The 25,186-nt window shown below is 49.5% G+C and overlaps 2 protein-coding genes across 5 annotated transcripts in view; one reads left to right on the top strand and one right to left on the bottom strand.

Annotated features, from left to right (window-relative positions):
* The window catches only part of COPE (COPI coat complex subunit epsilon), a 200,031-nt gene that overhangs the window by 37,441 nt on the left and 137,404 nt on the right, over positions 1-25,186 (top strand). The gene's annotated exons all lie outside the window — the stretch shown is intronic.
* UPF1 (UPF1 RNA helicase and ATPase) overlaps positions 1,178-25,186 on the bottom strand; it is a 25,900-nt gene continuing 1,891 nt past the window's right edge. The window contains exons 2-24 of one of the 2 annotated variants that reach the window (XM_068173955.1): positions 20,710-20,852; positions 20,283-20,372; positions 18,935-19,102; positions 17,946-18,126; positions 17,140-17,301; positions 16,452-16,536; positions 16,207-16,305; positions 15,889-16,006; positions 14,942-15,101; positions 14,697-14,815; positions 14,282-14,446; positions 13,986-14,100; positions 12,736-12,879; positions 11,305-11,518; positions 10,085-10,202; positions 8,902-9,058; positions 7,913-8,055; positions 7,004-7,178; positions 6,265-6,346; positions 5,279-5,440; positions 4,950-5,167; positions 4,501-4,623; positions 1,178-3,661 (exon numbers count right to left, since the gene is read on the bottom strand). In XM_068173955.1, the coding sequence (XP_068030056.1) occupies positions 4,504-4,623; positions 4,950-5,167; positions 5,279-5,440; positions 6,265-6,346; positions 7,004-7,178; positions 7,913-8,055; positions 8,902-9,058; positions 10,085-10,202; positions 11,305-11,518; positions 12,736-12,879; positions 13,986-14,100; positions 14,282-14,446; positions 14,697-14,815; positions 14,942-15,101; positions 15,889-16,006; positions 16,207-16,305; positions 16,452-16,536; positions 17,140-17,301; positions 17,946-18,126; positions 18,935-19,102; positions 20,283-20,372; positions 20,710-20,852 (3,138 nt within the window). In that variant the 3' untranslated portion in view covers positions 1,178-3,661; positions 4,501-4,503. The remainder of the gene's footprint in view (positions 3,662-4,500; positions 4,624-4,949; positions 5,168-5,278; positions 5,441-6,264; positions 6,347-7,003; positions 7,179-7,912; positions 8,056-8,901; positions 9,059-10,084; positions 10,203-11,304; positions 11,519-12,735; positions 12,880-13,985; positions 14,101-14,281; positions 14,447-14,696; positions 14,816-14,941; positions 15,102-15,888; positions 16,007-16,206; positions 16,306-16,451; positions 16,537-17,139; positions 17,302-17,945; positions 18,127-18,934; positions 19,103-20,282; positions 20,373-20,709; positions 20,853-25,186) is intronic. The other variant, XM_068173956.1, reaches the window with a different exon arrangement.

Below are 25,186 nucleotides of genomic sequence, written 5' to 3'. Positions count from 1 at the left end.
TCAGCTGGGAGCCGCGTGCCAAGGGCAGGATCCTGCGGGGAATGTGGCTGGGTGACCTCGGGGGGGGTTGGTGGGGTCAGTGGGTCTCCTCCCCTCCCAGCCCGCTGTCAGTCAGTTTTAATTTACCTCATTTGCAAATCGATGAGCCCAGGCTGTCCCCGCGTGTCCCGGGGCAGGAGCCAGGTGGCAGCCGAGCCTCAGGCAGGGGCAGAGCTCTGCACACTTCTGACTTTTCCGGGTTGGTTTTGGTTGATTTGTTGGGTTTTGTGCCGGCTGGCAGCCCCAGGCTCTTTGTGGTGTCACCGAGGGGCAGCAGGGACCCAAATTTGGGGCATTTCCCATCCTGGAGCTCTTCTCTGCAAATTCCAGCTGCGGGCTAGGGGCTGAGCCAGGTTTGGAGCCCCGGGCCAGCTGTTGAGCTGTGCCCGAGCGTGTAAAACTGAGCGTGTAAAACCACCAGAGCAAGGCTCCCCTGCCCCTTCGGGGATTTTGGGGCAACTGAAAAGGAATCCCAGTTAGACTTGAATTTTTTTCCTCTTTATTTTTCAACTGTGAAGCCGTAGCGCAGCTTTGGTTTTATTTTGCTGTTTTCTCTTTGAGCTCTGATGGTTTTCCCACCTCCTCCCCCCACCAAGGGAAGCACTGAGAGTTTAACCACCTTGGGATGGTGTTTTTTTTTTGTTTTTAACACCCAAAATGTGGGGCTGAAGAGCCCAGCCTGGAGCAGCTTGAGCTGGATTCCCATCCCCAAATCCAGGTGTTTCCCACCCAGCCCTGCTCCATTTCAGTGTTCAAAGGGCTTAACTCCACCAGCAGGAGCCGCTTCATTCTGACTTTAGATGGGCAGAGGAAGAAAACCTTCAAGTGTTCCTGGGTTTGTGGCCACCCAGGGGGGAGTGACAGCCAGGACAGGACCTGGGCTCACCCCGGCGTGAGTTTGTGCCCAGGGTGGTGCCAAGGCCAGGCCTAAACCCCCCCAGACCCAGCTTTGAGCCCCCAGCCCTGAGCCTGGCAGGGCAAAGCCATTTTTGTGCTTCCTGCAGGGCAGGGGGAGCTTCCAGGCTGGGAGCCCTTCCCAGTTCTCCCAGTTCTCCCAGTTGAGTCGCTCACCCCCTCTGCTATGCACACCCCCACTTTTGTACTAGTCTCGTGTTTAAAAAAAGTAATAAACTTGAAGTTTATACAATCAGACTAAAGCTTTAATGAATGTTGCATGGTTTCCTCATTGAAACTTAGGGGCCACCTTGAATGCAAGAGCTGTTTATTCATTTTTTTTTATTGATGACAAACAGGTTTTAAAACAAAACTGAGACCCAAAAAAATGAATTAAAAAAAAAAAAGCGTTTTAACACCGTGCTAGCACTGATGTCTGGATTTGTAAAACTCAAAAGAGTTTGAACTGCTACAAAGGAAAAAACCAGCACGAAGCAGAGGCAAGCATTCCCAGCAGTGAAATAAAGGGTGAGGGGAGAGGAGGGGGCTACATTACTCATGGATAGCTTTGCACAGAGGGGTTCAGCTTAAACCTACCCGAAAAGTCTACGCCACTACGCAGCCTACCAAGGAAAAAAAAAATTAAAAAGCCCTTCGGCAATGTTAATAAATAAAACAAGTCCATCTCACGAGGAAGGAAGGTGGCCTGTGTCTCCATTCTTTCACTGTTTTAGAAGTCTAAACTCTGGAGGCTTTGGATGAGAAAAGAATGGGTTTTGTGAGTTGAGTTTTTTGTGGTTTTTGCAGTTTCTGCAGCTCCCCCCCGGGGCTGGGGGAGCACGTCCCTCCCGGGCTGGGGGTGTTCCACACCAGGGCTGCTCTGGGGGCAAATCCAGCAACTCCAGGGCAGGGATCTCCAGGAAGGACAGGAATGAAAGGGTTTCCCCCCTCCCCGGGTACAAAATGGGGTTGGAGCTGTTTGAAGTACATTCAGATGAGAGGTATTTTGAGTTTTCCCCCCCAAAAATAAAAGGACTAGAAACACTTGGAGCCCTTTAGAGTGTAAAGCTTAACTCCAGCCTGAGGAACACCCAGGCTCTGGCTCAATCTCTGCTGCTGCTGGCCAATTGGGAGGTAGAAGTTATTCTAATTCAGGATCTGCTAAGAACGGGGCTGGAGGAATCAATTCTCTCTCTGCTGTCCCTAAAAAAGGTTTTGACAGAAATGAAAGCTCCCAAGTGTTCCCCTGTGAGTGTTTCAGACATGGCTACAACTCAGAGCGTGGATGGCTTCTCCTCGTGGGCTCTTCCCAGCCCTGATCCCCAGCTGGGCTGAAAACTCTGCTTCAACAAAGCAAAGTTCGTTCCAACTTCTTTACCCCCTGAAAACTTGGCTTCAACACCTCGCTCTGTCCCTCTCCTGCCTTCATCGCCCAAGAAGCCACCCCAAGCCTGACCCATCCTCCCCAGTTAAACCCAGCTCTGTCTCTCAGAGGCCACCACCTTCCACCACCTGCCTGCGTTTGTCCATCCTGCTCCTGCAATGGCGTGGAGTCTTGACTTTCCATCCAAAATAATCCCCAATTTCCACTACTCCTCCCCAAAATCTGTGGGGACCAAAGCAGGCCTGGCTGCACCTTCCCTCCAGGGCCGAAGGGCACAGGAACCCGTCCCCTTTCAAGCATAAAGTTCATCTTACAGAAAGGCTGTTTTTCACAGAGTAGAGTCCAGACAGTTGCCAATTAAAGCATACAGAAAACACTTTGAAACCCTCCTGCTCGAGCACGCAGGCTCCTCTCACTCTAAACCTATCCCATGTAGGAAGAAGAGGCTGATTGCTGCAACTTGAAATCACACTGAAAGTTCTCAAGGATGGTGCTCTAATTTTTGTTTGAAACATATTTTTTTGTTTTTTTTGGTTTTTTTTTTTTTAGTTTTTTTGTAATATAAGCTTCTCAGAACAAGGATCTAAATCTCCCAGGTCCACCACTAAGAATTCAGAGACAAAACTTCTTAAAAAATTCAGTGCTCTTTTTGAAAGAATCTCTTTAAAACCACCTCGTTCAGAATGTGGGCGACACGATGACAACAAATTTCAGAGCCAGTGTTGGACAACAAAACCTGCACCTCAGAGTTGAGCAGCAGCTGGATTTCTGCTAGGCTGGCTGTCACCCAGGCAGGGACTTTCTCTCTTTATTCCCCCTCCCTCTCTCAGATACTCTGCTTCTAAAAGGTAAACAGTTCCTGCTAAAATACTTTTAGTACCCCTGGACAAAACGAGCCCAACTCTGAGATGAGGGTTTTCCTCTCCCCATCTGCTCTGAAACGTTAATGCCCTGCTCGCAAAGAGAAGTATGGAATGAAGTGAAACCTGCTTTTTTAAGGCCCTTCTCCGGAGCTGGGGGGGACTGGGGGAGCAGGGACTCAGCTGAGCACTCCTGTTGGGGTGAGTTCCTTCCCACGAGGCGCCAGCCAGTCCTCCAGGGCTCTCTCTCCTCTCCTTGTCAGTCTCCTTGTCTCAGTGAGCTCCAGCAGTGGCTCTCTCGCGCGCTCCTTTCTCTCTCTCTCTCCTCTCCGTTGGTTGGTTTCTTTCTCCTGTTGCTCTCACACAGTGGTGCTTCAGTTTTAGCAGTGGAAAACAGGTATCCATTTTATTTTATTTTTTTTATTACCCAGAATAAAATGCTGATGAACTAAGCTCCACACAAGCTTAGCTCTTCTTCCTCAACCTGCGGGCGGAATGAGAGCGGAGTTAGGGGTGTCCCTGCTCAGGGAGGGACAGCTTAAACCAGGGAGGGACAGCTTAAATCAGGGAGGGACAGCTTAAATCAGGAAAGGGACAGCTTAAACCAGGGAGGGACAGCTTAAACCAGGGGAAAGGGACAGCTTAAATCAGGCAAGGGGACAGCTTAAACCAGGCAAGGGGACAGCTTAAACCAGGCAAGGGGACAGCTTAAATCAAGGAGGGGACAACTTAAACCAGGGAGGGACAGCTTAAACCAGGGAGGGACAGCTTAAACCACGGAGGGACAGCTTAAACCAGGGAGGGACAGCTTAAATCAGGCAAGGGGACAGCTTAAACCAGGGGAAAGGGACAGCTTAAATCAGGCAAGGGGACAGCTTAAACCAGGCAAGGGGACAGCTTAAATCAGGGAAGGGGACAGCTTAAATCAAGGAGGGGACAGCTTAAACCACGGAGGGACAGCTTAAACCAGGGAGGGACAGCTTAAACCAGGGAGGGACAGCTTAAACCAGGGAAGGGGACAGCTTAAATCAGGGAAGGGGACAGCTTAAATCAAGGAGGGGACAACTTAAACCACGGAGGGACAGCTTAAACCAGGGAGGGACAGCTTAAACCAGGGGAAAGGGACAGCTTAAACCAGGGGAAAGGGACAGCTTAAACCAGGGGAAAGGGACAGCTTAAACCAGGGGAAAGGGACAGCTTAAATCAGAGGGAAGAGACAGTTTAAATCAGAGGAAAGGGACAGCTTAGATCAGGAGCAGGGGACAGTTTAAATCAGGAGGGGAGGGGACGGTTTAGCTCAGGGGAGGGGACAGGGGTCCTTACACTCTAATACTGTGACAGTCCCGTCACTCCACCATGTTGATATGCTCGTTCCCCCTGGTAAGTTGAGTCCTGTGACAGCGCCACGTCAATCTGGGATTTAAACTCATCACCAAGGTAACTGTCCTGCAAGGGGAAAGGTGAGGGAAGCCTCAAAATCAGTGTCCAGCCCAAGTGCAAGGCAGAACCAAGTTAATGATAAAGCTGAGAGTGTTTGGTTTTTTACATCTGCTTTTTTGGTGCAGAATTTCCCCAAATTAAGGGGTTTTTGAGCTGTTTATCAGCTGAAGCAATATTTCACTTTCATGCCCCCAGCAGTGCAGGGTGTAAATGCTGCAGCTGAGTCACTGAGAGCAGTTTCAGTTTCGTTTCCCTGGGGGGGAGGAGATGCAGGCACAGATCACCAACACAAATCCCAGGAAAAGCTCAGCTATCCCAAAATCCGCGCTCACCTGGGATAATTCCGGCTGGGAGAGCCCAGGCTGACTCATCTGTGAGGGCTGGCTCATGGAGATGTAGCCCTGGGTCAGGGGGCCCTGGGAGAAGGGCTGGGACACCACGTCCTGGCTGGCCTGGCTGTTGGGGAGGTTGGACTGGCTCGTGCCAGGAATCCCAAATCGGTTTTTCTGCCGCCCGCCACGGCCGGTCTTCCCTTTGGGAGCCCCACGGCCTGGAAGAGAGTTCATCCCACCCGACAGTGAGGAGCTGGACAGGTACAAACACTTTTTTTTAGGGAATCTGATCCCTCCCAGATGGCTCCTGGGCATTCCTCCCCCTTTACCTGCAGCGGGGCCGTTGGCCTGGCCGAAGTATCCCGGGGGTGGCATCGGGGGCATCACGAGGTTGAAGGGGATGGGAATGTTCATGGCAGTGACGTGGCTGGGGCCAGCACTGATCATCCCAATCTGGTCGTGGGTTTGGAAGTACATGTTGGATGGACGCCCTGGGAAAGGGGAGAGCACAGGGACTGCAGGAATTCTGGAGATTTCAGGATCAATCCCCAGCCCTGGAGCAGGATGGAAAAGGAGGAGCTCCCCCTGCCAAGAGCCAGCAGCGTTTCTGCCTCGCTGTTTATTCCACACCTGGAATCTCCGTAAATCCACCCAACACACTCTCACCCCACAGCTCCTCCTCACAGCAGCACCTGAGATTCCTGAAATGGCTCTTTTCCCCTCATTTTGCACTTGCTCTGCACACGTCAGGTAAGTCGGCTTACAGAGAGCAAAATCCAGGCTCAAGACTTTCAGCCCTCAAATTCATCCCAAATATTTCCAGTTGTTAAATTAAATCCCAAACATTTCAGCCTCAAATTCATCCTGAACCTTTTCAGTCCTTAAATTCATCCAAAGCATTTTCAGCCCTTAAATTCATCCCATTTTCAACCCTTAAACTCATCCTGAACATTTTCAGCCTCAAATTCATCCTGAACATTTTCAGCCTCAAATTCATCCCAGACACTTCAGTCTCAAATTTACCCCAAATATTTCAGCCCTCAAATTTATCCCAAACGTTTTCAGTCCTTAAATTAATCCCATTTTCAGCCCTTAAACTCATCCCAAACATTCTCAGTCCTCAAACTGCACCAATTCCAGTTCTCAAATTCCATTTCTGTAGTTTGAAGTTTACATCTTTAACAAATTCAAAATTTTCACAAGTTTAAAAGCTTTTAAGTAGTTTCAAAGTTCGAAGTGTGTAAGATGTGACCCCTCAGGTGTTGGTTAGGAGAAAAAGAAAGCCCTGAAAGTGAATTTTGGGAATTTCCTTTACCTTGGCTGCTGCGGTCGTAGACAGAGCCAGGGATGATGGCCTCTCGTGCATCATACATGGCAGTGGTCATGAAACGGGCACCCTGCAGAGATTTTGGGAATTAGGCACTCATCCTCATTTTTTCCCCCCAGAAAACTTTGCACTGCAACCTCAGTGGAAGCTATTTTGGGTAAAAACCCATTAAATTCCACAGATCACACGAATGTTGTGGAAATTAATTCTAACACATAGAAGAGCTTTAATTATTATTTCAGCCACATCCTGAATACCAAAAGTAAGATTTTCCAGCAGCCTGTCCCAAACCGTGGGACATTTGATGAGTTTTCAGTCTATTCTGAGGCCCTGGCAGTTCCCCTGGTCCATTCACTGTTCTGTGGTGGCTGCCAAGCTCCCCCAACAATAATTTATGTTAAAAATCAAATATAAAACTTGCAGCTTGAGGGTTAAAAGTGACTTTGCCCTTTCTACACAAACCAGCTCCTTCATTTCATTCACCTCAGGATTTAGCCCTAATAAAATCCTGCAATTAAAAAGCAATAATGAAGTTTGCTCAGCCCGGGGACAGCAGCAGCAGCTGCTTCCCCCTGAAGTCACGCTGCACCAAAAGGCAGCAAAAATGGAAACTTCTGGGGGCGTGAGGCTGTGTGGGTGGCTCATTCCACCCATTTAGGATTAATTAACCCGTCAGGGCCTAATTGGCTGCTGTCAGCAGCCCCGGGGGCCAGGGCAGGTCACTCACGGGGTTGATGGTGTTGACGAGCTTGCGGGGTTTGCTGAACTGCATGAGGCTCTCCCGCAGGTTGTTCAGGGGCCCCTCCACCAGCACCTTCTGCTCCTTGTAGTAATTCAGGAGGTGATTCCAGAGGGGCTGCTTGGACAGGGCTTTGGGGTTCCCCACAATGATCACCCCATACCTGTGAGGGGCAGAGGAACCACAGTTAACTTGGTGATGTTAAAACCACGCTGATGTCAGAACAGCCCCCGGCTCTTCTCTCTGGGAGCTGATGCAACTGGAATTGTTTACAGCAACCATTCCAGATGTGGCTCAACACCTGGAAGGAGACTGCTGCAGGCAGTTCCTCCAGCAGCACAAACTCCCTCCTCCAGGCTCGCTCTGTGTCCAACCAAACCCCCCCGTGCTGGTTTTGAAGCTTGGAAACACCAGGGAAGCCAAGCAGCACCGTGCTGGATTCCACCTCAGCCTCTCTGGAATCAAACCCATTTAAAAAAACCCAAATGGGCACAAAATGGTTGCTGGAAGTGATAAAGCAGCAGGTGAAGGGAAGGGATCTGTGCTGAAAATGGGAAGGACATGGTGACTTCCAAAATTTACTGATGCCAAATGGTGACAGGGGCTGAGATGAGCAGATAAAAATGGCACAGAATGGTTTGGGTCGGAGGGACCTGAAAGCCCATCCAGTGCCACCCCTGCCACGGGCAGGGACACCTTCCAGCTGCTCCAACCCAGCCTTGGCCACTTCCAGGGATGGAGCAGCCACAGCTGCTCTGGGAATTCCACCCCCAACAGGGAAGAATTCCTTCCCAGTATCCCACCCAGCCGTGCCCTCTGGGAAGCCATTCCCTGGTCCTGTCCCTCCATCCCTCTCCCTGTTTCCTGCAGCTCCCTCCATGCCCAGCTTCCCTTTACCTGGCTCTTGTCAGGGCCACGTTGAGTCTCCTGGGGTCGTTGAGGAAGCCAATGCCCTGGTGTTCATTGGCCCTCACACAGGACAGGATGATGAAATCCTTCTCCCTGCCCTGGAAGGCGTCCACACTTGCAATTTCCACTTCCTGGAACACAGGAAAACACCTCAGGCACGGAAGCAAAACAGCTCTGCCACCACCAGGCACTGCCAAAGGCCCTGGCCACGCACTGAGCCTTCCATCAGCTGAGAAAAATGTTGGTTTTGGAGTGAGGAATGATTTGGTAATTCCTCTGGGCACTGAGCAGCTTCCCCAGAGGGGAACAGGGAGTCTCAGTTTAGGAGAAATTCCTTTCATGTTCACAGCTTCATGGTTCTCCTGTTTCCCCCAAAACTGTGCAAAGCAGCTCTTTGCTTGAGGACGTTGCCAAAAAGTTCTGACTGTTCCAAAATGTTGTAGGATGAGAGGGTCCAAATTAGCTCTGAGTAACCTCAGTGAGAGGGACACATCATTCCTGGCACAGGGAAAAGTATTTCCACCAAGTCTCCCTGCAGTGAAAACACTGCTCAAGTTCTCAATCTTGCAAAACAAGACCATATTAAACACAGAATTGTGCTGTTTGTAGCAGCTCATTTTTCTGTTTGGTGGAGGAGTTGCACTGGTGGCAGGATGTGTTCCCACGCAAATAAATCGTGTGGCCAGCAGGATTTATTTGCTTGGCTTCCTGCACGTCCCTTGGCATGGATGGGTGATGAAGGCACAAGGTTTTCCACAGTGACCTCTCCCTTCTGTGCCTCAGAGGATTTGTTGGAGCCTCTTTCCACACAGATTTTCCCTGTTCCCACTGGTACCTCCTAACTCTTCTTGATTTCAACCAAAACCAACTCAAAAATCCATCAACACACACTGAGCCTGAAGGTGGAATAAACATAAAAAACCCTTGAGAATTTCACCATCTGGGACTTTTGGGCTTCTGTGCAGCCCAGTAGTTACCTGGTAGAGCTTGGTGTGCAGGGAGCCACTGAACTGCATGTACTGCACCAGGTAGGAGCGCTGCCCCTCGTAGGGGGTGATGATGCCAATCTGGTCAGGCTTGGCCCCAGCCTTGAGCAGCTTCGTGGTGATCTTCTCCACGTTGGCAGCCTCCGTCCTGGAGAGGCAGATTGGGTCAGCCAAGGAGGGTCAGGGCATCAGGGATCAGTTTTTAGGCAGTTAATGGGATTTAAAAGCATCCCATGTGAGGGTGCTTCAATGGAAAGATCAATTGTGCTCAAGCACTGCAATTAATTCGGGTCGAGCTCCTCGCTCTGGACATGCACAGAGGAATTTGGGCCAAAACCAACATCCCAAAGGCCTCAGAACCACACTAATTTCACCTCCACCTTCTCGGAACGGCACAACAAACAGCAAAGACTCCTCAATTCCAAATGGAATTTCTTGCTGGAGTTAAATGTACACATGGAACTTTTATAATCAGCATCATTCCAAACATCCCCCAGATCCTTCGGCTGCTTTATCTAAAAGCTTTAAATATAGAATGTTTTGAATGTCAATGCCCCCTATCAGCCAACCATTGTGCTGTTTGTTTGTGCACAATCTGCTCCACTGTATCCAGTCTTGCACATGCTGCTCAGGAAACAGACTGAGATTAAAAATATCTCAGCTGATATTTTTTTCACAAGTTGGGCTGGTTTCCCTGCCAGGCACGTGAACAATCATGACCCAAGAGGAGCAGATTTTACATTTATTTGTTGAAAAAGAAGGTTGAATGTGCAGAAATAAAAAAGGATATGAAAAAAAAAGTTCATTTCCATCCCTTTTGAACTAAATCTGAGATTCAGGATTCTGCTTGAGGAGTTATTGGAATTCAAAATGTGACTTGATCAGCACTTCTTGCTGGCCCAAATTCATCCACACCAGGCATTTTATCATCCCCTGCTCCTTCTACAGCCAGTGAGGGTGAACTCCTCCACACAGCAATCCCAGCCCAGCTCTGAGCTGCTCCCACCTGGTGCCTTCTCCTCCTGGTTTGCTATGAAAGGAGCCCAGGGAAAACCAGCTCTGAAATGCAGCTCAGGCTGCACCCCCCTGATGGAGGCTTTGATTAAAGCACAAATTAGGGTTTATCCACTGAGCAATCACCAGCCCTGCACTCTGAGGCCAGAGTTTTGCTCACCTGTTCAGGTAAGAGGTGCCTGAGCTGGCAATCTCCTCCTGGCCCTGGGTCACGTAGAAGAACATGGGTTTGTCAGGCTGGGGCCACTGGAAATCAAAGCCTTTCTTCACCCTGTCAGCTGAGGAGCACAGCAACAGGGAGCAGAACAAATCAGCAACACCACTTTGCAATTTCCATATCAAAGCACCTCGAAATGAAACGTGATGCAAATTTTTTTATTAAAAATCCAAACCCAGATGAGAGAATGCCTGCTTTGATCCCTGCTCAAGATTTGCAGCTCTCCCCAAAGGCTCAGAAACCTTTAGTGTCACTCTCTTTTCAGATGATCATTTTAATAGAAAATCTTGTTCACTCTCAGGATTGTTCCAACAGCACCAACACCTTCCAGGCCATGGAACAGAAACTAGCAGGGCTGACCCCAAAATGAACAGGGCTGACACCAAAATAAACAGGGCTGACCCCCAAAATGAACAGGACTAACCCCAAAATGAACAGGACTAACTCAAATGAACAGGGCTGACCCCAAAATGAACAGGACTAACCCCAAAATGAACAGGACTAACCCCAAATGAACAGGACTAACCCCAAAATGAACAGGACTAACCCCAAAATGAATGGGGCGAGCCCCAGAATGAACAGGGCTGACCCCAAAATGAACAGGACTGACCCCAAAATGAACAGGGCTGACCCCAAAATGAACAGGACTAACCCCAAAATGAACAGGGCTGACCCAAAATGAACAGGACTGACCCCAAAATGAACAGGACTGACCCCAAAATGAACAGGACTAACCCCAAATGAACAGGGCTGACCCCCAAAATGAACAGGGCTGACCCCCAAAATGAACAGGAATGACCCCAAAATGAACAGGACTAACCCCAAAATGAACAGGGCTGACCCAAAATGAACAGGACTGACCCCAAAATGAACAGGACTGACCCCAAAATGAACAGGGCTGACCCCAAAATGAACAGGCCTGACCCCAAAATGAACAGGCCTGACCCCAAAATGAACAGGACTGACCCCAAAATGAACAGGACTGACCCCAAATGAACAGGACTAGCCCCAGATGCAGTCAGTTAAGTTTATATTATGGAAAAACTCCGTGTGCCTACGCTGGGAATGCGAATGCTCAGTGCTCCAAACTCCATTTCTGAGGGAAGGCCAGAATTTTCCTGCTTTGCCCTGTGGTGCTGCCGAGGCGGGCAGCAGCCCCTTACCTGCAGTGACGCCGTTCTGCAGGGATCCCTCGTAGAAGATGTTGGAGGGGAAGGCGCTGAGCGCGGGGTGCATGCGGTACTGCACCTGCAGCCGGATGGGCCGGATGCCCAGCACCACCAGCCTCTCAAACAGGGACTGCGACAGCCCAGCCTTGGCTGCCTTCTTGCACATCACCACAGGCCCCAGCTGGCAGTGGTCACCCACCAGGATCAGCTGCGGGAAGAGTTTGGGCACGGCTCAGTTTGGTTGCTGGAGGTTGTTTGGGATAACAGAAATATCCTACTGGAAAATGGAGAGCGGCCATTTGGGATGGGAGGATCTTAAATCCCACCCAGCGCCACTTCCCACTATCCCAGGTGGCTCCAGCCTGGCCTTGGGCACTTCCAGGGATCCAGGGGTAGCCACAGCTGCTCTGGGAATTCCATCCCACTCCCTCCCCAGCCTCACTGCCCCTGTATTCCTGCCCAATATCCCACCCAGCCCTGCTCTCTGGCAGTGGGAGCCATTCCCTGTGTCCTGTCCCTCCATCCCGTGTCCCCAGTCCCTCTCCAGCTCTCCTGGAGCTCCTTCAGGCCCTGCAAGGGGCTCTGAGCTCTCCCTGGAGCTTCTCTTCTCCAACCTGGCCTTGGACACTCCCAAGGACAAGGCAGCCACAGCTTCTCTGGGAATTCCATCCCAGTCCCTCCCCTCCCTCACAGGCAACGATTTCTCCTAAATATAAAATCCAAACCTACTCTCTGTCAGTTTAAACCATCCCCTGACATATTAGGAATTAATCATTCTAACTTGTGATAAGCTTCAGCTCTCCCCAAAGGCTCAGAAACCTTTAGTGTCACTCTCTTTTCAGATGATCATTTTAATAGAAAATCTTGATCACTCTCCAGATTGTTCCAACAGCACCAACACCTTCCAGGCCATGGAACAGAAACTAGCAGGGCCGACCCCAAAATGAACAGGGCTGACACCAAAATGAACAGGACTGACCCCAAATGAACAGGACTAACCCCAAAATGAACAGGGCTGACACCAAAATGAATGAGGCTAGCCTCAGAATGAACAGGGCTGACCCCAAAATGAATGGGGCTAGCCTCAGAATGAACAGGGCTGACCCCAAAATGAATGAGGCTAGCCTCAGAATGAACAGGGCTGACCCCAAAATGAACAGGGCTAACCCCAAAATGAACAGGACTGACCCCAAAATGAACAGGACTGACCCCAAAATGAACAGGACTGACCCCAAAATGAACAGGGCTGACCCCAAATGAACAGGACTGACCCCAAAATGAACAGGGCTGACCCCAAAATGAAGTCAGGTAAGTTTATGCTATAGAAAAGCAAAAACGTTGTGTGCCTGCCCTGGGAATGTGGCTGCTCAGTGCTACCTCCTGCTGTGTTTCCAAAGTCGTTTTTTAGGGAATCCAAAGGTTTACCTGCTTTGCCCCCAGGACCACGGGCACCATGCACTCGGGCTCGGTGGCCTGCGTGCTCTCGTCGATGAGGATGGAGCGGAACTGCATCTTGGCCAGTCTGGGATCTCCAGCCCCCACACAGGTGCAGCAGATCACATCAGCGTTCTGGGACAGGCAGGGAGCAGGATCAGCACGGGGATGGGGGCAGCACGGGGGTGGCAGCAGCGGGATCAGGGGGGCAGCACTGCGACGGAGGGCAGCCATTTGGGGTGGCAGCGGGGATTCGGGGTGGTCACAAGGATTCAGGGGTGGCAGCCCTGGGGATTCGGGGGTGGCAGCAGGGATTTAGGGGTGGCAGCCCTGGGGATTTGGGGTGGTCACAGGGATTCAGGGGTGGCAGCAGGGATTTGGGGTGGCAGCGGGGATTCGGGGTGGTCACAGGGATTCAGGGGTGGCAGCAGGGATTTGGGGTGGCAGCCCTGGGGATTTGGGGTGGCAGCCCTGGGGATTCAGGGGTGGCAGCCCTGGGGATTCGGGGGTGGCAGCCCTGGGGATTCGGGGGTGGCAGCCCTGGGGATTCAGAGTGGTCACAGGGATTTGGGGTGGCAGCCCTGGGGATTCGGGGTGGTCACAGGGATTTGGGGTGGCAGCCCTGGGGATTCGGGGTGGTCACAGGGATTTGGGGTGGCAGCCCTGGGGATTTGGGGTGGTCACAGGGATTTGGGGTGGCAGCAGGGATTTGGGGTGGCAGCCCTGGGGATTTGGGGTGGCAGCCCTGGGGATTTGGGGTGGTCACAGGGATTTGGGGTGGCAGCCCTGGGGATTTGGGGGTGGCAGCCCTGGGGATTTGGGGTGGTCACAGGGATTCAGGGTGGCAGCCCTGGGGATTCAGAGTGGTCACAGGGATTTGGGGTGGCAGCCCTGGGGATTTGGGGGCGGCAGCAGGGATTCGGGGGTGGCAGCAGGGATTTAGGGGTGGCAGCAGGGATTTAGGGGTGGCAGCAGGGATTTAGGGGTGGCAGCCCTGGGGATTTGAGGGGGCATCCCTGGGGATTTGGAGTGGTCACAGGGATTTGGGGTGGCAAGCCCTGGGGATTTAGGGGTGGCAGCCCTGAGGATTTAGGGGTGGCAGCAGGGATTTGGGGTGGTAGCCCTGGGGATTTGAGGGGGCAGCCCTGGGGATTTGGAGTGGTCACAGGGATTTGGGGTGGCAGCCCTGGGGATTCGGGGGTGGCAGCAGGGATTTAAGGGTGGCAGCCCCGGGCCCTCACCATCAGCAGCTCCCGCTCCGCCGTGCGCTTCAGCGCCCGGTAACGCTTCTCATCAGCAGAGGAAAGTTCTCCAGTCTCATCCTTGAGCTGCTGCAGCTTCTGAAGCTCTGGCATGCTGAAAAAAAACCCAGGAATTTTGCTTTACAGCCCAACCAACTTTGTAGGACTGCAGTGACAGTGATTTTTAAGTAAAGCAAAATAATCCCATCAAGCAAACAGCAGTGCTGCGGTGACAACATCCCTCAGCTGTGCCCATCGTGAACACCAAAAATTGAGGTTTTTTCCTCATTCCTCACCTGTCCATGTTCCTGATCTGGTTGTGCAGGGCCAGGAAGGACACGGGGGAGTCGATGGCCTCGCGGCTCTTGGCACACAGACGAACCACCTTGAGGCCAGTCTGGTGGATCTTCTCCGTCAGCTGATCCACAGCGATGTTGCTGGGGGCACACACCAGCACAGGCCTGGGAAAGTCAGCCAAAAATCAGCCAAAAATCTCAATAAACTGGAATATTTTTCCACTAGATGTGCAATAAAATGTAAGTAGTAACATATCCCCTAAAAATATGCTGGGGAAGGGTGTTTTGTGCAACGAGCCCAAGTCTCCCCAGAAAACACAGTTCAATGACACACATGATTTTTGCTTTTAAAATCAAGGTGATTCTTTGCATGAATCAACCTCATCCATAAAGGCTCAGAGAGAGCAGCTCTCACCCATTGCCCTGCCTGGCCAGGTGATACACGATGGTGGCTGATGTCACTGTTTTCCCAGTGCCAGGGGGACCCTGGATAAGGCTCAGAGGACGCTGCAGGACGGTCTTGACAGCATAAACCTAAAAAAAAAAAATAAAAATTAAGTTTTATTGCTATTTAACATTCCCAGCACAGGACTGAAGTTGTTTAACCTCTGTTTATAAATCCTTTGTGTCACCCTGAGCAGTGGGAGGAGATGAGGTTACCTGAGAGTGGTTGAGATCAGGGAGCCCCTGGGCTGTGAAGCGCTTTGGCAGCTGGCATTTGATGATGACATCTTCCACCTCGTGGCCCAGCAGTTTGTGGTAAATGTACCCAGACACCGAGGTCTCGTCCACTGCAAACGTTTTCAGAGCACTCTGCATCCTGAAATGAAGGAAAAGCAGGAAAATTATTCCTAAAGATCAGCGTGAAGCACCCGCAGGTGTCCTACACCAGGTATCAGACACAAATGGGAAAGAGAACAAGGGCCAACACTTATTGACAGAATTAAAATCACAGAAATTACACCCTGAGAACACAGATTTTGCTTTTTCCCCACGTGAACATCCCAGAAAAATGTGGAGAGGAACATCAGCTTTGGTGACAGGATCTGGGACGGTAACTTGAGGTGCAAGAACCTGTGACAGGAATTTAGGGGCAAGATTTGAAGAAAATTTGCAGCCATAATGAAGAAAATAATAGGATAAGAGGAGATGATAATAATAATAGGATATACTACTAATAGGAAATTCTAATAATAGGACAAGAAGCCAACCCCTGTCTTACCTAACACAGACTTGGCTGAAGCCAGTGGGCCCCACAGCCAAATTTTGGTATTTTAACTGTTTAAAGCAATTTCAGGAAGCTCAACTATAAAATTGTTTTTCTTCTTATGTTTCAAGTATTACTAAAGAGAAGGTACATTCCTCCCTTTGATAGCTTTGCAACAAACCCTTCAAAATGAGAAAAATTGGCCATTTCATGCCATTAATCCAATTTCTAGCCTCTCTGAACCAGGTACCAGGTGTTGACCACACACTGAGATCTCTGATGGGTGGTGCCAAACCAAGACAAATTTTTTGGTGGAAAAGCACTCAGTGAAGGCAAAGAACAAAAAATCTGCACCGAGTGCATCCAGTGCCTGCCAAGCTGTGAGGAGCTGCCTCAGTACCTGTCAAAGGAAGTGGATTTCCACACAAAATCCACCTGGAAGTTGTGAGTGACCTCCACGGGAGCTCCCACGCTGCTCCTCAGCTCGATGGCTATCTCATCACCATAATCTGTAGAACCTCGTTAAGTAGTAATTTCGAGCAAAAATTTGAATTTTATTCTCCCCCATTTTGGTGATTTTCTTCAGCAGAGCCCCGCCCCCCACTCCCCACCAAGAGATTTTAAATTAGCAGAGAATTACTTTTGGATATAATTAATGACTTGTTAATGACTCCAGCTTTGGCCTGGCCCTGCTGAGGGCTCCCTAAGTAAAGGATACTATCAGGAACTTTGATCACGTGCCCGATTCCTTTCCAGAGGGGGGCCAGGTCTCCCTTGTACCTCAGGCAGATCTCATCTCCTTGCATGAGGCGCATGTCTGCAAAGGAAGGGGGGAAAAAAAGCTCTGAACAACCACAAAACCTTCCAGAGCCACCCCAGGCCAGCCTCAGAGTGCTCTGAACGCTGGTTTTATTCAGAAGGCAGCAAAAAACCCCGACAAAGAGACAGTCCGGGTGTCCTTACCTGAATCAGTCTTTGGCAAAGTGAAATAAGCAATTCTCTTCTTGTTCAAGCCCAGGTCCCACCTGACTGTGATGTTATCTTGGGTCTGAGGGGAAAAAAAGATCATCTATTATTTTCTTGAAGGGCTGTTTGCCAACCACCACAGTCCTGTGCTTCAAAATAGTGCAGAAATTACAAAACTTGCTGTTCCAATGTCACAGAAATCTGTATTTATTCCTGTGGCTGAGTTCACAGCACCTGCAGAAGGTGAATTCTGTTCTGAGAGTTAATGATGAGAAACAAAGTCCTGCTCACCAGCTGTGTCATTCTCCCCCACTTCAAACACCCATTAAATGCTCCCAGGAGCTCTCAGAACTCCCATTTCCCTGCCAGGGAACTGCAGCTTCTGAGGGTTAACAAACAGCTGCACTTCTGGGAGAGAAGGTGGTTTTTGGAAAGGAAAACTTGAACACAGAAGAGGTGAGAAGTTCCCAATTGTTTCAATCTCTTAAATCCCCTCGTGTGAGGATTTTCCTCTCCTCTCCCTGCTATCACACAGCACCATCAGTGCTGACATCCCAGTGCTGCTACACCACAGCAATTCAAATATTTATTTATTGCACTCAAGGCTTCCTTTTGTGCTGTGATTCCATGTTAGACGCCAGCACTGGTCAGGAGTCCCTCAAAAGGCAAATCTCACACATTTTACCTGAGATTCCTTGAGTTTCTTGTCATAATCTGCCTCAAGCTTGACCAGAGGACCAAATATATTTTGGTATTGATAAGCATCTTCATATCTAAGCAGGACATGCTGGGGTTCCTCATCAACGCCAGGTTTTTCCAAGTCCTCGAGGGTTGCAGATGGATTTTCCTGGAAATTAAAGCAGAGATGTTTTGTTTCACAGTTTGAAGTATAAAAATTGGCAGCAGGACTGGTAAAACTGTGTTTTACTGATTCAGGGAGTGATATCAAGGTGGAACCACCCTTAAAGCTGCACCAGGGCATTACAAATAGTATTAAACCCAGTTTAAATTTTAAAGGATGCACAAAAAACCTCTGAAAAAAACCCATAACTGAATTAAGCAACAACTCTCCGCTCTGCTGGGCATCACATAAAGCAGAAATATTTGGAAATCTTGATATGAGCAAGGAAAGTTGGTTTTCAGCTTGGTGAAGCCTTCAACAATTTCCCGAATCCTCTGACCAATTCCCTGTGGCACTGCAGGATTTAAACCTTGTGTGATTTCTGCCTTCCAGAGCTCCTAAAAGTCTCGTCCTCCCTTCAAAAAAACACCTCAGAACTGGTAAAATAAACCCTGAAAAATTCAGGCTGCACCTTCCAGAGCCCCTAAAAGTCTCGTCCTCCCTTCAAAAACACCTCAGAACTGGTAAAATAAACCCTGAAAAATTCAGGCTGCACCTTCCAGAGCTCCTAAAAGTCTCGTCCTCCCTTCAAAAAAAAAAAAAAAAAACTCAGAACTGGTAAAATAAACCCTGAAAAATTCAGGCTGTACCTTCCAGAGCTCCTCCAGTTTGTTGATCTGCTGGGCTGTGATCTGCCGGGCCCGGAGCTGCTCCTGCTCCGAGGGGATCTTCACCAGCCAGGAGAGGAAGCAGCGGTCCTGGATCAGGGGCTGCCACTGGGAACTGTCCCAGTTGATGTCCTTCAAGCTGCTCTGGCTGGCACATGGCTGCCTGCAGGACCAAAACACAGCCAGGAGTTGTGAGATTAGACAAGAATGAGGGACAGGCTGGTGTGGAGGGTGAAAACAGGGCTGGTGTGCTCCTGAAACTGCTCAAAAACCAGGGCAAATCCAAGCAACACAACCCCAGTCTGCTGGGAAAACTCCTTTTTCAGTTCTTATGTCAGTATTGTGAGAAGTGTTGCTTGGGTGTTTCCAGGACTGAAAATGCATTTAAAATATTAAATATGACACCTTTGGAGGTGGTTATGATCCATGAAGATTGTGCACACACAGACCAAAAAAGATGTTATTTCCCAAACAGAACTTCCTCCACAGAAATACAATTTCTACTGGCAAACACACAGTGACAGCACTGAATTAAAACACACACAATTATAAATTTTGAGTTCTGACTGAGCCTGTCAGAACAATTTCTGATTTATTGTGGCCTCAAATGACTCTGTGAGCTGAGAGAAAAACACCCTGAGTGAGAGTCACTGTTCCATGGCTCCAGAGTCACTTCCTGAGAGGAGCTGTGCCTCTTCCAAAGCTCAAAAAAGAGGGAAAAACACCTTTCTTCCATTAAGGAATGCAGAATTCAGGAAAAAAAAAAAAAACTTTTCTACAGAACTAAGATGTTTGCCCAGCATAACAGAACTCCCTTTGCTGCATTACCCATCTGCACCCCTGAACTCCGTGCGACCACCTGAAGGAACAAGGGTGGCAGACCAGAACATATTTTGGGCCAAACCGAAAGCAAGGGCTGCTTTTCGGAAAGCCAGATGCTGAAGAGAGCTGGCAGCAGAGCCTTCTCTCACCTGCACAGCAGAACCACCACGGAGTCAGCCTTGGCTGGGATGAAGCCCAGCAGGAAGACGTTGCGGCAGCCGCAGTTGTAGCACTCCAGGACGGTCTCTCCCAGGGGCCCATCCTTGTGCAGAGTCACCTCCTTGCACTTGGCTCTCACCAGGTGGTTCACGATGTGGCTGCAAGCAAACAGCACAGATGTGCAGCAGTTTCACACCACAAGCATGTGTGTTGGGATTGAAGGCACTCGAGAAGGTGTGTTCACGTTGGGACTCAGGTGTTTATTGTTTCTTATCTTTGTTTGTTTCTTTATCTCTCACCACCCTGAGTTCAGCAGCTTGTTCAGTAGCAAGGCACAAAATGGCTAACTAACTCTTGGTACAAGGTCTATTTAAAACTAAACTATCCAATTAAGGAAGGACACCTAGATTATTTTCCCTTTTAACCCAATAACTGATTCCCCGAAGCCCGCAATGTGGACTTTTCTGTCCAATCACAAAACACCCAAACCCACGGAGAAGAAGGAAGAAGAAGGTGAAGAAGAACAACCTGCCTCCACCCTAAAACCTCCATCTTGCCCCATATTTATTTCTGTATTCTAAAATCCCAAACTCTAAGTTTTCCACCCTGTGATATTACACACCTCTAACCGACTCCACACCCGTAACCCCAGTGCTATTAACCAATTTTAAAAGCCTGTTCCATGATCTCAGGCCAAATGCAGTGTTCTCCTGTGGGGCTGTGCCTTTAAGCACAGAAAGTTTAAAATTCTCAGCATCCGGGATTCCAGCGTGTTAGCAATTATTAGAACACTGATAAATCTATTTATTGTGGCACACACTGGTAGGATCTGCCTCTTTCCACCCATGCTGGGAACATTTCTCAGTGCATGGGTGTGCTATTCACATGCCCTCTGAACAGAGGGAGACTCAGCTTTCTCAGGATTTCTCCTGAGAGAAGCTGAGAAAAGAGAATCAGAACAATTCTTATCCCATCCACTACTCCTGCGTTTGTGCCCATGTAGAATGTGGTACAGGGATTGTTTACCCAAGGTGATTACTTAATTTAATTCTGGTGATGGGTGTTTAGATTCATTGACCAATTAGATCCACGTGTGTGTCCAGACTCTCAGGAGAAAGTCACTAGTTAACTACTTAGTTAGTTCTTGTTAGTGTAATAGAGTTATAGAATAATATAGCTTAATAAAGTAATTAATTAGCCCTCTGAAATCATTAGAGTCCTGCACATCATTCTTCCCACGTCGGGGATTCCAACACCGATACGTGGGTGCTCTGAGAGTGAAAGAGGAGGAAATGGGTACAAAGTTGACTTTTTGACTTCCAGGATTTCATCACTTACCTGCCAGAGGTGTTTCCACGCCCGTTGCAGAACCATTTCTTGCTGGTGTTGCAGTAAACCACACAGGCAGGGTCGTGGATGCCACAGTAACTGCAATTCCAAAGGGAAAACCAGCAAGTGATCGGTTACTGCTGAGAGGAAAATCCAAATCCAAGCTCTAACTGGATTTACAGGGCACAAAAACAAGGGCAAGAGGAAACTGGGGAACATCAGTGCTGGGAGAATCATCAAACAGGAGCCAGATTTCTGCTGTGAGTCACAAATATTTTAAAACTCCCCATCACCGGGGTGGCTGAGCCTGGAGTTTATCCCCCAGGGAGCTCCGAGCTGGCCCAAAGTGGACGTGGCAGCTCCAAACCTGTACAAGAACTCCAAGAGCAGCACAGGGAGCTGTTCCCAAAATCCCTTTCCCTCCTGGAACCCTCACCTGCAGGCGTGCACAGGGAGATCCTTGGTGTAGTAAGTGTCCTCCTCATCCTCCTCGAAGTTGAGCTCTGCCAGGAGCTGGCTGGTCTTGGCCACGTTCTCATCCACTGCTCCATTCTGCAGGATCCCATCGGGACCATTCACCTGGAATTGGGGTGCACACCCAAAATGAGCCCCAAAAATCTTGTGTGGCACTGAAAAGCCTCCACAGGAAACTGCTGCCAAGAGCATTATATACACAGCCATTATACAACCACGATTTGCTTCAGCAGCTCCTGCTCTCCAGGATTATTTCAACTCCAACTGATAAGTTGGAATAAAGTTTCCAGGAGGAGATTGCTTTCCTGCAGATTGTATTTTTCCATACAATCCCACAATCAATACTTGCTCCATCACCTCCTGTTTCACAGGATTATTTAAACTCCAACTGATAAGCAGGAAAACAAGGAGATTGCTTTTCTGCAGTCCCATTTTCCCACAGCCTTACAGAACAAAATTCTGTTTCAACAATTCCAGCAGCTGTTTTCTCACCCTTCTTTTTATTCCAGGGATCTACCTGGGAACAGGAATTTCCCCTACCCCTTCCTGTATCCACCACGGACTGCCAGAGCCATGGAATTCTGCAACATTTGGTGCTGTCTCAGCAACTTTCCCACCCCCAGCCTTTCTCCTGATAAAAATAACTCCATTTTTTGGCACTTTTGCCACCAGGAGGTGCAGATGTCACGCTGGGATTTTGGCAGGGCCACTGCAGGTGCTGCCCCTTGGGCTTCCCAGGAGTCCTGGTTTAATTTCTCCAGCCCTGAGGGGCTTTAGAACCTCAATACTGAGTTGGGAAAGACCCCAATATTTGGTTTATTCTCTGCCTTCTTTAGCCAAGTTCCCACCAAAAGCTGAACAGGGATAAGTTTCTCTTAATCCATGTTAATTTTGAGTGGAAAATGCGGGAAAGGAGCCACGAAAGTGACTGGAATATTCACAACACATCTGAGGGGAGTGCTGGGGTCATTTCCCTATCAAAGGGATAATTAACACCCCCCACCAATGTTTGTAAAGTTAAGATTTATTTATAAATTTTAAACAGCCAAATAGAACAAAAATCACTCAAGGCCTTTGTCTCTGAAATAATATTTGAACAACTTAGATTTAATGCAATTTATCTGGGAGGTGCAACTTAATTCTGACAGAAAGCTGCTTCCAGGGAGAACACAATACCTTTAGTAAAAGAAATCAAAAAATAAACTAAAAAGTTGTCCTCTTCACGCTGTAATGAAGCAAACTGAGCTTATTTCTCATTTAGAGAGATCCACATTAAAAATTTAACAGCCAATTGCAAGAGTTAAAGTCCCAAGCCAACCTCCCACTTGCCCTGAGCCATCAGGACCTGCCCTCAAAGCCACCAGCTCCGTTTCCAGCTCTGCAAATGAAATGAGGAGCATTTAAATAAAATAAATAAACGGGCTGACTTTTATTGGTGTTATCTGCAAGCTCTGCCTTTTAATAGAAGCGATCAGCCCAAAGGAACCGAAAGTGCAAAAGGGAAGATGGAAAAAAGAATCAAATCCCACGGAAGGAGCAGCAGCAGCAGCACAACTCCGTTACTGGGGTGAGGGCAAATCCCATCAGCTCGCTGTGGAACAGACTCTGCACAGATAAATATCCACTTCAAATCACTGTCAGCAGGTAAAAATCCACTTCAAAAATCCATTTCCGATTGATAGAGCCATTTTAGAAAAGATAAGTAAGGCCTGATCTGGCACAGGTGGGATTCCAAAGCCTGGACTTTATCTGAACTCCTTACAAGCATTCCCAGGCATTTCTACCCCACAATGCATTACTTGAAGGCTGGTTGATTTTAATACATTTTTTGGGTGCTCATAAAAAACTGCCCTCCTGTTAAAAAAAAAAAAAAAAAGAAAAAAGCAGTAAAGTTTGGGTCTGGTTTGGGATTTTTTTAAGGCAGAAAAGGAAGAAATGTCAAGGGCAGGAGTGGCTGTGCTGTCCCAGCCCTCGGGGAGGCAGCAGTGATGTCACCTGTGCTGTGAAGTGCAGCCCCAGCCCTTGGCAGGCTCTGGATGAGGAAGTGATTGTTCCAAACCCTCCTGTGATGTCAGCCTGTGTGCACTGGATTAAAAACCTGGCACGGGCAGCTGGGGTGGCAGGGGGGCCACGGCTCTGCTTGAAAAAATGTTGGCTGCAACTTCTGGCACAGCGAGTTTGGCAGCTCCGGGCTGAGCACTGAGAGGTGCCACAAAACTACTCCCAAAAACTGCCGGGCCTGCCTCGCTCCTCTGGCCTCCAAAATATTCCCTGGGAGACAAAACAAGGGCCAGGGACCGAGCTAAGGGACAGAAACCAGCGGGGGACGGGGAAGCTGTGGCTGCTCCATCCCTGGAAGTGCCCCAGGACAGCCTGGATGGGGTTTGGAGCAGCATGGGACAGTGGAGGTGTCCCTGCAGGGGTGGGATGGGATGGGATGGGATGGGATTTAAGGTCCTTCCCAGCACTCTGGGAGTCCCTGATTCCATGAAGGAGGTGACAAGGTGGTGTTAGGATGTCACCAGGCTTCCAGTCCCTGAGGGATCCAGGAGAGCTGGAGAGGGACTGGGGACAAGGGATGGGGGGACAGGACACAGGGAATGGCTTCCACTGCCAGAGGGCAGGGATGGGTGGGATTTTGGGAAGGAATTGTTCCCTGTGGGGATTCAAGGCCAGGCTGGAGGAGGGAAGCTCCAGGGAGACCTTGGAGCCACTTCCAGAGCCTAAAGGGGCTCCAGGAGAGCTGGAGAGGGATTTGGGACAAGGACTGGAGAGGGATTTGGGACAAGGACTGGAATCCCAACACGGGGAACGGCTTCAAAGGGAAAGGGGAATCTGGGTGGGACACTGGGAAGGAATATCCCACCCTCCTGGCTGGGAGGGTGGGGAGGGGCTGGGATGGAATTCCCAGAGAAGCTGTGGCTGCCCCTGGAAGTGCCCAAGGCCAGGTTGGACAGGGTTTGGAGCACCCTGGGACAGTGGAGGTGTCCCTGCCTCTGGGACTTTTAAGATTTAAGGTTTTCCAACCCAAATCATGCCAGGATTCTGGGATCCTGCTGCCTGTGAGTCCCGGATCAGTGCTAACAGAATATTCCCCTCTCCACTCCTGCTGCCAGCTCCCACACCCAGCCAGGCCAGGAGCAGAGCTCCAGGTGAGCACACCTGCAGCCTCCTCAGCCAGCTCTGCTTTCAAGTGCTGCATTTCAAGCTGCAGCAAGAACTGTGACTGCACTTTAACTCCAGCAGGTATTCTGCTAGAGGAGTCCTGCACCGAGGCTTCAGCACCATCCTGCTGGTGGATGTCACCCCCACAACGCCCCCAGCTCAGGGAATCCCCCCAAACCCCACATTTTTGGGGTCGGGTGGCAAAGGCAGCTGCTGCTGTGTGGGATTTTCCCTCCAGGGCTTTGCTGGGATGCCCGGGTGAGGGCGATTTGCTTTCCCTTTCCCCAGGAGGAAGCTGGGGAAAGCCTCGCCCCTGGGAGGGAGCGGCGCTTCCAGATGGGACCTGAGCAACAAGGACTCGTCTGGCCCGGACAAAACAGCCTTTGTTAGCACTGCAAATTAAACCCAGCCTCCCTAGGCCAGACCGCCAAGCTCCGAGCTGCCCCAGCCTCGCTGAGCCCATCCCCACCGAGGGTCCCAGCAGCCAAATCCCACCCGCAGCAGTGCAAAAAGAGGCAGGAATGAGAATTCCAGAGAATCCCGGGATGGTCTGGGGTGGGAAGGGACCCTAAAGCCCAGCCAGGGGCACCTTCCATGATCCCGGGGTGCTCCTTGGACACTTCAGGGATCCAGGGGCAGCCACAGCTGCTGTGAGTATTTTAAATTCCTCTTAAAACACTTCAGAAAATCGATTCTTGTGTTTCTTTAATTCTAGGAAGCAATGGAAATAGAATTTTCTGTAGAAAATGTTTGCGCTCTACACCTACTTTTGGCAATTGACCACTAATCAGTTGCAACACTATTAAACTATTAATTAAATATATTGGGAAAGGAAGTTTTTCCTAAGAAATGAAGTGCCCTGCACTGCTCAACTCATCTTTTTAAAAAGACCCCAGAGACAGCAGAGCAAAAGTTTCCACCTCCAATACTCCTCAGCTCCAAATAAAATTATTTACTTAATTAGCTTTAATTATAATCACAGGGCTAATATTTCATTAAGCAAAACCTGATCAGTTGCAGAAGTCATTATTTAAGATGCCTCCTGCCAAAAGGAACAACAAACTTCAATTACCGGGTGAGGGCAGCAAAAATTCTGCCCAGAACCTTTAAAAAACCCCAGATTTTGTGATTTTATCAGCCCTGAGCCCACTGAGAGGGGCAGGTCTGAGCAGAGCCTGGGCTTTGTTTTACTTCACTCAGGAGGAAACGGGGCCTGTTCCACCTCTGAGAGTCCCTCCCCAGAAATGACATTTCTAACGTCAAAATGAGCAGCA

The sequence above is a fragment of the Anomalospiza imberbis genome, chromosome 27 (assembly GCF_031753505.1).
Source record: "Anomalospiza imberbis isolate Cuckoo-Finch-1a 21T00152 chromosome 27, ASM3175350v1, whole genome shotgun sequence".
In the NCBI taxonomy this organism is placed as follows: Eukaryota; Metazoa; Chordata; class Aves; order Passeriformes; family Viduidae; genus Anomalospiza; species Anomalospiza imberbis.
Note: the sequence above shows the minus strand (reverse complement) of the source record. Positions and strands in the feature narration are given on the sequence as shown.